This window comes from Scylla paramamosain, chromosome 27 (assembly GCF_035594125.1).
Source record: "Scylla paramamosain isolate STU-SP2022 chromosome 27, ASM3559412v1, whole genome shotgun sequence".
In the NCBI taxonomy this organism is placed as follows: domain Eukaryota; kingdom Metazoa; phylum Arthropoda; class Malacostraca; order Decapoda; family Portunidae; genus Scylla; species Scylla paramamosain.
In genome coordinates this window covers 4743841-4757500 of record NC_087177.1, presented here as the reverse complement: position 1 = coordinate 4757500, position 13660 = coordinate 4743841, and the positions used below count along the sequence as shown (strand labels likewise).

General features: G+C 34.4%; 2 protein-coding genes across 2 annotated transcripts in view; one reads left to right on the top strand and one right to left on the bottom strand.

Moving 5' to 3' along the window:
• Positions 1-4811, bottom strand: part of LOC135114068 (small ubiquitin-related modifier 3-like) — a 6206-nt gene extending 1395 nt beyond the window's left edge. Inside the window, exons 1-3 of the mRNA XM_064029747.1 lie at positions 4685-4811; positions 2239-2364; positions 1-969 (exon numbers count right to left, since the gene is read on the bottom strand). The exon at positions 1-969 is cut by the window's left edge and continues 1395 nt beyond it. Coding sequence (XP_063885817.1) covers positions 814-969; positions 2239-2364; positions 4685-4702 — 300 coding nt within the window. The 5' untranslated portion in view covers positions 4703-4811 and the 3' untranslated portion in view covers positions 1-813. The remainder of the gene's footprint in view (positions 970-2238; positions 2365-4684) is intronic.
• Positions 4812-5537: 726 nt separating this feature from the next.
• LOC135114396 (ATP-dependent RNA helicase DDX18-like) lies at positions 5538-13573 on the top strand. Its single transcript, XM_064030299.1, has 9 exons — positions 5538-5721; positions 5991-6248; positions 6926-7069; positions 7616-7838; positions 8688-8941; positions 9815-9975; positions 10739-10891; positions 11255-11422; positions 11755-13573. Exons 2-9 carry the CDS (start codon positions 5993-5995, stop codon positions 11941-11943), a joined length of 1548 nt encoding a protein of 515 aa, XP_063886369.1. The 5' UTR covers positions 5538-5721; positions 5991-5992; the 3' UTR covers positions 11944-13573.
• The last annotated feature ends 87 nt before the right edge of the window (positions 13574-13660 follow it).

Below are 13660 nucleotides of genomic sequence, written 5' to 3'. Positions count from 1 at the left end.
ATGACCTACTTGGCATTGCTAATTCTATGGTATAGTATGAATTCATACCATGACTCCATAACATGATTCAATGCATCCTTGCAACAATGTTTCAAATCTGACTGAAATGGTACTGAAGATGTTGGGTTTGTGCAATACAAATTATATTACATAAAACTCTAGATGATGCCTGACCACAGCTGATAATTTCTGTTCACTTTTGGCTTGGACCTAATCTGGTAATTACAGTAAATGAAAAAAAGTGAGATGGAGAAGGAGCAAGAGACTGTTTTATGATGCTAAATAACATCAGATAGCTTAACTTCAAGTGAAGCAGGAGACTGAAGAGGAAAAGGACCATATCATTTGTTTGTTTTTTAGCAAAAAACAGTATATACAGTGGCCACTTGCAGTCTACTGAAACTAAATACTGGTGAAGAAGAATTATGTGACACCTTTTATGAAGGACAGGAGAAAAATATTTTCTGTTCTAGTGGACCAATTCAAACTATAGGATGTCCACTAGACTCCTCTGATGGTCCAGACTGAGCAAAACTCATAAATGATGGAGTCCAGGTTAATGGGAGTTCACTGTAATAATATATGTGGAAAAGAACAATACATTAAAAAATGTAGCCTTGTCTTGGAAACAAAGAAAAGTTGCATTTTATAACACCTTCTCAGAACAAGTAGATATACAACAGACAATAAAACATCTTACTTGAGCATCATTATTTTCATAAAAATATCAGAAGATACTTTTTCCATAGGACACAGTTAGCAGAGGCTGAAGGGTAAACAGCTTAATCAAGAGGACTTGAAAACACAGGAGGGTCACAAGGGTTGGAGGTGATGATGGCAGCTGCCCCCTGTCTGTTGCTGGTAGACCTCAATGGTGTCACCATCTTCCATTTCTAAGCCTTGTGGAGTGTCATTTTCAGATATGGGCTGCCCATCAAATCTAAACCTCACTGTAGTTTGAACGAGTTTCTGGAAGAGTCACCATTATTAGAAATATCTAAAAAATAATTATAAATTTAGAGCATATGTACTTCAATTATAGTTAAACAAGACAATATGCAGGACAATTAGCCTTATAATAGTGGAAATCATCACACATTCCAGCACAACAATAATACTCAAAACATGAGCATCATCACAATCCCCAAGTAGGTAAATCCTCATCCATACTGTCAGCATAATGTAGGCAAAGTTTTAACAGAATTCTGTAAGTGTAGAGCAGCAGTCCATTTTCACCATATTCAAGTTTTCTCTATGCATTCTGGCCACCAGAAGTCACATTAATAGCACACCCACAACTCCTATCATTACTTCATACTTCTCTACCTGTATGAACCTTACTAGTGAATTAACCTCTTGGCTTGACTTTTTAGTCCTATGCTGTTGAGTACTAGTGGGCCAGCAGTGGCTTGGCAAATAGACTGTATTAATGAGCTGCATAACACCTAAAATATAAAATAATAAAACCATGGGCTCTATCATGTCAAAGATTGGAGTGTGAAGGACTAAGTTTCAAGAAAGAAAGAGTATTCAAAGTGTATTGTTCTCACTGACAATTTTGATATTTCAAATGTCTAATGGATCAGAGTGACTTTAAAGTAGCACCGTCATTTGAAGAGTACCAATAGTTCATCACGATAAAAAAAAGCTGAAACACAAAAATCCTTATGACATACACTGAGCCTGTCTACATGCTATACTTTGAGGATATTACTGAAAGCAAGCACCATGAAATTCATCATTTCAGATGGTGATGCCAGTGACAATAACATGCTAGAGCAGTGGTTGAATATAAATAATAATAAATCAGTATGTGCTTGGAATAACTTGTACTCATTCCAAATCAACCACATATCTACTCATAACAATATCATTTATATATTTCCCAAAAGAATTCATTACTAGCACTAATTTGTCATTGACCCTCTTCACAAAATCCAGACATCTGTATGCCTATGACACATCCTCATGATACCTTCACCTACAAGAGGGCAACACCCAGTCCTCATATGTTGTGGACACTAAAAATTACTATAAAATGTTCATATCATGCATAGTGAGCTTTGAATTGTAAAGATGTGTGTATGCAAGGAAGAATTTCATGCATCATCTCTCCTGAAACTTGCCATGTCAAGCCAACACCTTGATCTATTTCCACTGCAGGAAACTAGTCTTAATAAAATTTATTATTATTATTACTGCAAAAGATTACCCCATTTAACGCAGAAAATAACTTACCGATCTTTCACAGTATGCATTGATGAGCTTCTTAAGGGATGTATGTTTTTTAATCTTAAAATGCACAATTTGGCCATCTTGACCCACCACTTTTAGGTTGATGTGTTCTGATGGCTTCTCCTCCTTCTGGGGAAGAAATGTGATGGAACTAAGAAAAGCCTGATCACATTAAAAATTACCATAGAAAACAGCAACACTAGTGGAAACTTGGCTTTTAATGTGACAGTTCCTTTCATACCCAAATTTTAGTTGTTTAATAGCCTAGCCTAAAAATAATAACTTTCATTCTGTGATATCTAACAGCAAAGCCTAAGTGGAAAGGATGAGATGAAGTGCTGTGACCACTCAAGGTAAAGTGCTTTGGTGTGCTGTGAATCTGAAGATGAGTTCTACTTCTTACATTGCCACTTGCACCAACACCACACAGAACAGAGCAGCAATAGCACTAATAATAACCAACTTTCTATCTATTTGCTATTTTTCAAGGTTAAATTGATTTGTGGATATTATTAAAAGTAGCAGAACTTCAGTAATGTATATCAGCAGAAGCTCAAAAATCACTAATTTTAATAAAGAAAAATCTGTCAAAAGTGCAACACTTGAAAGTGAAAAAATCTGAAAGTAATTTAGCTATGATAAATCAGCCAATAAATGCACATTCATTTTACTGAACTTAAAGGACAAATATTGCTGGAACTCTGAAATCAGAATAAGCACGAAAGTATTGAAGACAAGAAAAGACAGCATAACATCATATTCCTCAAGGATACAGACTAAGAATAATCTTGTCATCATCCTCAGAAGTACAGAAAATTAAGGATTAGATTAGATACACGCAAGGAGGGCAGAGTTCATAAAGGTTTTGTGAAAGATTGTAGATGACCTATCTCAGTGTAAAACTGAGATAGGAAAACATAAACTATTAACAGTAGTCTTTAATGCCTTGCTCCCATTGAGTGTTCCTCACAGTAGTGGTCATGGCAGAACAGGTTCTGTCTCTCCCCATCCAAACACTTCCTCCTCATTTATTTATTTATTTATTTATTTCAGTCATTCAGCCTCTACTAGCACTTCTATCATAACTTCTTTCATACATGCACTCCTTGCTCTTTCTCTTCACCTTCCAGGTCTTTTCCTTCTATTATGACCTTCAGTTTCACCCACATACACATACACTTTCCTTACAAATTCTTATGAGCTAGCCAGGCCATACAAAAAATAAAATCATACTTGTGGGATCTTATCTTAGCATTTAATCTGTCTGATCATTACTTTAGACCCACGAATACTCTAAGCACTTAAAATACTCTTATAAAGTTAATTCCATTTATCAGTACCCCAATTTGGAAGACTCTTTCTTTTGTACTTTAGACATCTTGTTTTCTTCAACTTCTTATCATGTCCTTGTTGTATTTCCAGTCTCTTCCTTGTCAGATTACTCAATTCCTGTCATTACTCTGCACATTAATATTAAGTCTCTTCCAATGACAGCAAACCCAATTCATCCAACCTCTCGATAAGAGAACAGTCAAACTTTGAATAAGTTTCAATGATAGTTGTTTTTATGTATTTTTTTATTTATTTATTTTTTCTTTTTTTTGTCTTTCTTTGTACATGTAGCATATTCCAATACAATAATAATAATATTTTACTAGAACTGGCTAAATAACCTATGAAACTGCAGTAATACCTTGTGTTTTTCTTTATTCTAAGCAGGTCTTTTTGATGGCCATGTTTAGCACTGTCTTTTTATGCAACTAGAAATTTAGGGCCTGACACACTCTTTATTCTTGCTACAGCTCAAATTGATTGATGTAAGGAAGGACATATCTGCGAGGGGCAGGGGATGCATAGGGTGAAGTATTGTGTTCAAAGCATTTCCTTTATCAAGTAAATATGAACGCGGTAATTGAGGGCCACTGAAGTAGAGTTGAGAATTCTTAAAACATACTAACTGATTTGAGCTTACTCAAATACAGAGGTGTTATTGTGATGACTTCTTAAGTCCATACATCATTAGTTGAAAGGCAAAATTTTCATTAACCATAATGTTACAAAGTCGTTATTCTAAAACACTTATTTAACATCTCTTTATAAGGCAATATCCATTTGCTTTGTAAATCTTGGACAATTTCGGCATTAAAGAAAATAAAACTTTAAACACCACTTCTTATCAAAGATTAATCCAAGATAAAAAAGAAATTGCACTGATGATGCTAAGTACGCCAAGAACTTGAGTCCTCAGATACAAGTAAAAGATACTGTAATCCCTGATGATGGCAGCGTCCTTAGAGCAGTGGCACTGCTCCTGGTGCACCAACACCTCACATTAACATATATCTCTCACCCCTTGTATTACGCAACTAAATTTCTGTGTGACTTAAACAGCACAGGTGGTGTGCCAGTAAATGTCTGATGCCTCCCTATTCAGCCTGCGTGTCCCCACCTTGGTTTCCTCGGACATGGTCGCCGCGGGTCTGCTCCTCGGGGTTTGTAAACACAGCCGCCGCTTACCTCCGGCTTGCTGGACGGCAACCAATTTATTTCATACCAACCAATACTTAAAATACCAGAATACCTGGAAATGAAAATACTCTAAATAACTTTAAAATAAATAAAAGTTTCATTAATAAGCTTGAGCACTGAACTCTTTTGTTTATTTTATCTTTTATCAGCATTGGGATGTAAGGCAAAATGGATCCCGCATTCGGGATAATTTATTTTAAGAATGTATCCTGATAAAAATGTATTTATCTAACAAAAAATATACATATTTTAATTGAGGAATTGTCTGGAAGAAAAGGTGATTGTGATTATATATATATATATATATATATATATATATATATATATATATATATATATATATATATATATATATATATATATATATATATATATATATATATATATATATATATATATATATATATATATATATATATATATATTTTTTATTTATTTATTTATTTATTGATCTATTTATATACTGTTATTATTATTACTATTACTACTACTGCTGCAGTGTGAGAAATCTGAGGGACACAAAGGAAATTATGCACATATTAGATGTGACAGAAATGTGATGTGAAGAGACACCGCGAATGAGCTCACACAAGACCTTGATATAGTAGAATGTTACCTATGAACAAAAATAATGACATAATGCATTTTTATACTCTTAGCTATTTTACATGAACAAAAAATAGACCTAGAGACAGGGCATCCAAAGTATACAGTTTAGATTACAAATCAAGGGAACTCATCTCATAGATTATGATGCGACAACTAAAAACCAGTCCATCAAGATCAAGATCGAAAAAATCTTATCAACAACAACAATAAACACGTGTCAGAACTGTTTCTTGCTAAACAAAACCAGTACTGGTTACAAAATCTCCATCAAGAACAAGAACACCAGTTCTGGAACTTCTTGAAATTTGCCTGCTGCCATAAGAGACCACAGAATAAACCCTATACCAAGTAAGCAGCAGGAGAGAGAGAGAAACCACTAATGAAGTCTGTAGTCTAAAGTAAACTATCCATTTATTCTCGTGTGTTAAGAATGAGGGGAACGGTATAATTCGTCAGAAACGCCACTTTTAGTCCAGGTCTGTCTCCCCCCCCCCACCCCCTGCTGTCATCTGGGGGCACATCACTGATTGTGTCTTGAACTCAGTGTATGTGTGCGTGTGTGTGTGTGTGTGTGTGTGTGTACTTAAGAAAAATAATAAATGTTAATTCAATTTCAGTTATGGCTGGCAGTAGTATCCTTACCAACCATTCACTGGAGTGGGTGCAAGAGAAAGGCTGGTGTTCTCCTGTTACTGTGGACACACTTACAGCTTTGGGCTACAAACACCTCACAGCAGTTCAGCTGCTTGCCCTCCCGCAACTCTTGACCAAGGCCAACACCTACATTCATGCTCGCACTGGCTCGGGAAAGACACTTGCCTTCTTAATACCTGCACTGGAACGATTAAAAGCTATGGGATTCAAGAATAAACATGGTATGCTAGTATATATGCAGTATTACTATAAGAAACATCAGTCTCATTGTTTTTTTTTCCTTTTTTTTTTTTTCCCTTGGCCAGTGACACGTAAAAAAAAAATAAATCAGTTCAACATGTGCATTAGAGATATATATAAGCATGATGAAGAATTTCTTCTGATGAACTAGTAGATAGCAGTGAAAGTACAATGCATATTTGTTGATGACACAGCATTGTAGAGTTTGTAATAACCATCTATATTGATTATGGGTGAAATGAAGTGCTAATGACAGAAACAAGGAAAGGAAACAAAAATTTAAATCCTGGAATGTCATCTTTTGTTTATGTCATTATTTAATGCCTGTTACAAAGCACTGCCACAAAAAGGTTTCCTTTTATTCCAGTCTTACGTGTGTGTGTGTGTGTGTGTGTGTGTGTGTGTGTGTGTGTGTGCAATTCCTTGTACAAGAACATTAATTAAAGATGCATTCTTTATCTATCATAGGGGCCCAGTGATTAAGATGGATTTTAATTTAATTCTAGGGAATGTGTGTGTGTGGGAGAGAGAGAGAGAGAGAGAGAGAGAGAGAGAGAGAGAGAGAGAGAGAGAGAGAGAGAGAGAGAGAGAGAGAGAATTCATATTTTAATTTTATATATGAACACTGATATTAATAGGCAGTTTTCCTTTGAATTAGGAGTTGGAGCACTAATAATATCTCCTACAAGGGAGCTGGCTGTACAGATTGCTACTGTTCTTAAACCACTGGCTGAAGCATTTGGGTTCTCAAGCATTACAATTACTGGAGGCACCAAGGCTAAGAGCATATGCACCAAAAAAGGTAATGTTGAAACTAGAATAATCTTTAAGAAGAGATTTATGTTGATTGCTATAATAAGGAGTTTTTGGTTGAAATAGGTAACAAGTATCTTGTATTTTTTATTTATTTATTTATTTACTTATTATTATTATTTTTTTTATTCAATGTAGCAGTGACCTGTTATGAACATTCTCCTAACAAATTTTTACATTATAGACTATTTTGATTAATAATATTAAATCTTTATGATGAGATAAAATTTCTGTGATGAATACAGAGTAAGATTGTCATTCTAAATTTTATATACTTATTAGGCTTAACCCACAGAAAAAAAATAATTAAAACAAAATTCCAAGAGCTAGAAAAAATATTACTAATATCTTGAAGATATTAAAGGCAGAAGGATTTGTAAAACATAAAACCTATGACCTGGCTTGCAGTGGTGGCAGTGATGGTTAGAGCTTGAGATGGTCAGCTCCTATGAAACCAACTCATTCACTATAGAAGGTTGTCACTGACATTGTACTGTTTTTGTTTTGATAAATAATGCTTGCTGTCTTGTTGCAGGGTGCATGTTTGTTATTGGAACTCCTGGCAGATTGGCTGAAACTTTGTTAGACGAAGACATCCCTTGTTTAAAAGTTTGCAACTTGAAAATTTTAATCTTGGATGAAGCTGATCGACTCTTGGATGATGGTTCACATACTCAGCAGCTGAGAAGAATAATCTCTGTCCTACCAAAAGGCACTGTAAAATTTTATCATTTATTTTGTTGTGTAGAAAAAAAATAGTGGGGAGAATCTGTGTAGAGGAGAACTAGACCAGGAAATGAATAGATAATTGTCATAGCTTATGGGCAAGGAAACACAACATCTGGGAAGGAGAATAACCTTCATAGTTTATTTATGCAAAGGTATGAGAAATGACTAGATATGAAATATCTGACGTGTTTAGAAGCTGGGAGTACTTGTATATGGTATATGCAAAAGAAATCTTAACAATAAGAAGTACATTAATTAAAGGAAAATATTTCACAAGTACACATTAGTGAGTGAATGGAGGTTCCAAAGTATCTATGGTGAACCTCCATAAAAAAAAAAATAATAATAAATAAATAAATAAAGCATATATAATAGTAAACAGAAGAGGCATACTCTTCAGCAAAGTTGTATGGCAGTGATGGAATGATGGAGGGGAAAGGATGTAAGAGTGAAGGGCAAGAATGAAAATACAGTTAGAGAGGAGTCTGTTAATGTATACAAATTATAAATCGCTTGTTGCAGACAGTAAGGAGAAGCTGCAAAGTCAAGTTACAAAATTTGAAGGAAGCTGTAGACAAGTGACATAGAGCACAGTGACAGAATACAGGAAGATCAGAGATATAAGGTGTTAAAAAGCATAAATATTAGTAAAGCATTTAATCATTCTTAACAATTTCAGCATTTTGCCAGAGCAAGACAGAATAACAACTCTGTTATTCTAGCTTTCTTCTTACTGCCAGCAAAAAACTCAGGACATAAATATATTTGTTTGCGATTTAGGCTTGTATGGGCTGTCAGACTAGACTTTTTTTCTCTCCTTTGTTAAAATTTGTGGTATGAGAAAAGAGTGGAAGATTGGAGGAGTAAAGTTTTTGAAGTCATTCAGTAGTTGAAGCTAATTGGTTACTGTGTACAAAACAAGATGATAAAGTGACCATAGCTGTCGAACATAATTTTATTGTTGCTTATAGTTTTTTTTATATTTCTCTAACAGAACAGGTTCAGAAGGTTCTTGTGAGTGCAACATTAAACTCAAAGTGTCAAGAATTGTCAAAGGAGATCTTCATGGCCGACTTTTCATTCATCACAGCTGAACAGCATGGTGCCTTCACTACATCACAAATAAAGCAAAGTAAAGAAACATGCATTTATTTATTTGCATGTGGCCTCGTGGTATTATGGTTAGCATGCTTGATTCTCAGCTGAGAGCTGTATGGTGTGAATCCTCAGCCAGAGGTAATTTGTGATTGCCTCTATATACCATGTAACTTCTATATCTGGCTGAAGTTTCTGAAAATATTAGCAATTCTGCCCGCCTATATGTGTGTTCACTGTTGTAGTAGAGGAAGGCCTACTATCTTGCTTCCTTGGTGGATCTGTGTAGTTTATAAGTATGTGTTTGTGTGCAAGAGTGTTGAGAGCAAATTATCATCATTTTAAGAGACAGATTACATGTTTACATGGGGCAGCCTTAAGAACGCCTTACTAAATCATAAGGTTAAAGGAACTTATCTGTCAGTTTCTTTGCTTTCAAAAAGAACTACATCTTACATATTCCTTGGTCCACCTACTGGAAATCTATCTCACTTCAAAATATTTAGCATGTGTGATTCTTATTCTTTCTGTACACATGGCTAAACCATCAAATCAACCAGTTATTATATCTTTATTGATGGTATCAGTGTGGAGTGTGCCTCTTAATTTTTCACAGGCAGTTCCTTCACTTCCCCCACTACTCCTCAGTACATACTAGCCACTTCACATTGTCATCATTAATTGATTTTATTTGTTCTACTACAGATGATGGAATAAAAAGCTATTTACCATATCAGCTTTCTTTTGACTTTTGCTACTTTTCTGAACCTGCTAATAGAATGCCTTCCAGGTAACAAAATTGCCTTCTTAGTTACATGTGAAAATAAAAAGAATAATTCCTAGGAGAAAGGATGATTTTAGAGAAACTTAAGCATTCCATTGATTATGTGTGTTCTTTTCTTTTTTTCAGAGTATCTCTCTGTGCCAGCAAGAGAAAGAATGTCTATGCTGATAACAGTACTACAAACATTGCAAAAGAAAAAAGTTATAGTTTTTTTCAATTCCTGTCACTCTGTGAAGTTCCACTACAAAGTTTTACAAGAATTCAAACTTCCCATATTCTACTGCATGGTAAGATATTTACCAGAACAGTGAGTCTACTGTAGTTCCTGCATAAGTGTACAGCTACAATTTATAGCATTTTCATTAAATTTGCATTGTCTTGTACTTCACTGTCTACTGTGCTCCAGTGTTTACACAGGATCAAAATTTAATCAAGAAACTTAAATACTTGTGCCTTCTCTGGTTTTTGCCATTCATCCTAACCTTTCATTATTTATTTAGCTGAAAGATTCTCGATATGGACACTCAAAATCTGTGACTTCTTTTTTGATCCTTTCATCATCACCTTACTTCTGTTTACATTTAACTTTTTATCTTTTACATGCAGTATCAAACATGTATCTGATTTTGTAGGCTACTCATTTTTTGGGCAATCAGAACTATATTGTCTGGAAATGTGACTATTCAGTTCCCATTTACCATCATTACACACATTCATCATAAACCTTGACTTTATCTTTCATTTTATATCATATAGACATGGACAGGAAATACCCTATTGTACAAGTAACTAGGTTCCTGTTAAGAAACTGATCAGGTGTTTAATCCTCCTTGAGACTGGCACCTCAGTGTGGGAATGAACACAGATTTACTGAAGTTAGTGTGAGTGCTATGGCATTCACTGTTTTCCATTGTTTCCTTCATGACATGAAAGTATAACATACTGCTGTTTGTAGAACTTTTTCAAAAGTTGGCTGGAAGAGAAGTCTTCACTTATTCTTCACACTATTGATTGTACACCAGTAATTTTTCTCACTGCCTTAAATTTCAGGGTCAAGAAAAACAAGCTCGACGCAGCAGCATGTACTCCAAGTTTTTGGAGATGAAACGAGGAACACTTCTCACAACAGGCCTGGCAGAGCGTGGTTGGGACATCCCTTGTGTACACTGGATAATTCAATATGATCCACCTCATAAGCCAGAGGTATTTTACCATTTTAAAATGATCTTTGTCTTTTTTTTTTAATCAGGCTGGTGTGTGTGTGTGTGTGTGTGTGTGTGTGTGTGTGTGTGTGTGTGTGTGTGTGTGTGTGTGTGTGTGTGTGTGTGTGTGTGTGTGTGTGTGTGTGTATATTTTATATATATATATATATATATATATATATATATATATATATATATATATATATATATATATATATATATATATATATATATATATATATATATATATATATATATATATATATATATATATATTTATTTATTTATTTATTTATATTTTTTTATTTATTTATTTATTTTTTGTCTAAATATATTTTTGTCTACAACTGTACAATTTTTCTAGGACTATATCCATCGTGTTGGTCGTACCAGTCGGGGGGAAGGACGTACAGGTCAAGCCCTCCTTTTCTTGCGGCCTGAAGAATGCAAGTTTCTTGATGTTCTGAGAGGCATGCATGTGAAAATTGATGAAATAGAATTCAGTGGAGATCTGAATGATATTCAGGACAAAGTGAGTAGGCATCCTGTGTTCATGAAATTTGTAAATTTCTAATTCTCATTAAACTGCTCAGAAAACAGAAGTAATAGAATGTTCAGAGGTGTATGGTAGCTAAGCCATATTCACTGCATAGATATACAATATGTTTTGTTTTCCACTTGACATGAAAAGTTAATGAACTTTTAATTCACATTTTATACAACCAGCAGGTCATCTTCCATATAGACTTGGAAACATAAAAAAAAAATAAAATAAAATAAGTAAATAAATAAATAAATAAAAAAATAAGAAATCATACATGTATTCTCTAGACTATCTTACGGTTACTTTTTTTTTCTTTTCAGGTGCACTCACTTATTGCAGACAACGTCGAAATTCAGCAAATGGGAAAGCTTGCATATAAAAAATTTGTGAGAGCCTATCAGTGTCATAAGCTGAAGAAGATATTCAATATTCAGGAATTAGATCTTGAAGAAGTGTGCAATTCTTTTGGATTCTTTAAGCCACCACTAGAGCTAGGCAATTTAACCTAGCTGAATGCACTGAGCACATATAGGTCCATTGAACTTTGCAGCTAGTTGAAGCTTTGGTCACTTCAGTCACCTGAAGAGAAAGGATGAGATGAGATGAAGTGAAAACAATATAATAGAATAGGGTAGATAATGAGGATGTAAGAGAACAATACTCTGTGGAACCCAAGGTTGATGTTTGAGATAGAGAGATGTATGAAGAGTAGCAAATAAACTGGTCATAACCAGACAAGGTGAAGGTTTGAAATTATTATTGTATTTTTTTATAGGAGTGCAACTTCACAGCTTTGTGTCAAGGTATGTAGCAGCCATCACATATGGAGATAAGAAAGTGGAAAGACTGTGTGTGTTTGGGTTAAGGGAAACTGAAACACCAGAAATGTATACAAATGAAGAGAAAAATTACAGTGATAGTTCAAAGCCAACCAAAAACATTCAGGATTGTGATTGTCTTGGCTTAACTGATAACATGTTTGGTTTACATGTTTATCATGAGTCTCTTGTCAAAGGCTCAGTCCCCAATGACATTACAGTATCATAGTCAATTTATGCCCCATTCTGATCAATTTCTTGGTATTTTTGACATTGTAAAGCAGGGCATGATATTAATTCCTAATAAAAGATTCTCAACTGTTGTAAGAAGATCACTAGCACTTCTTAGAATTAATTTATTGATACAGTGCATTAAGATATGGGCTTCTTAGACATATTTGCTTTAATTAGAGGAAAAATGTTAAATATTATGTCTATCAGAGAGTTTTTTGAAGGTTGCGTATGATACAGCATAGAAAAAAAAAATGTTACCTTATGTATGAGATGTATTTCAAAGCATTCTCGATCCAGAAACCCCAAACCAGTAAAATATAATTATAGAGTTGCATCATTTAATATCTAGACGAACCGTGACAGATTTTTACCAGATGCACATTTTTTTTTTTTCAAAACTGCAGCTAGTAAATATTCAAAATAAAAACAATTTGTTTTGAACACTCACTTATTCACCTCACTGCTTATCAGTCTCAGTGGAACCGTATTCTCAGATATTTTCACGTCTAATGTATTATTTTACTAAAGGATAAGTTAAATGCAGAGCTTTTAAAATCCCATTGGTTCTGGGAGCCAGTGTCAAGAGTTCAGCAGAGACCCTCCGAATTATATTCCAATGTAATAATGCATTTTCGAAATTGGTGGACATGAAAGCAAAGAAAAGCAGGCTTGAAAGCGGGAGCCTTTGCCAAGACAAAGCTACTACGCATCTTTTATGTAGCCTCGTAAAGGCAAGAAAACTCGTGTCAAAAGGTCTCGTTCTTAGCACGTAGAATATTCGCTTGAATTTTGAAGTTTGCCATTGTTGTCTTAAAAATTATAGACATCATAAGATAAAAAATACATCAAAATACGAACCCAGGATTATATTATACAATATTCTACTACTTTTACTACTGCGATGGCAAGGAGCCATGCCGAGTGTGACATTTTTATTTATTTATTTATTAATTTTTTCTTTTTTTTTCATGTACATACTTTCTGAGAGGACATCTTACGCTACAATATCTTCGCCTCGATTATTTAATAAGATTCAGCGTTTCTGTTTTCTATTCCCCTTACTATGCATTAAAATATCGAAACATAATTTCTAGTTTCTCGTCCTTCCTACCGTCATGAGAGATCGTAAACGGCCAAGGATTTAATTTACAACTCTGTGATTAAACCCATACAC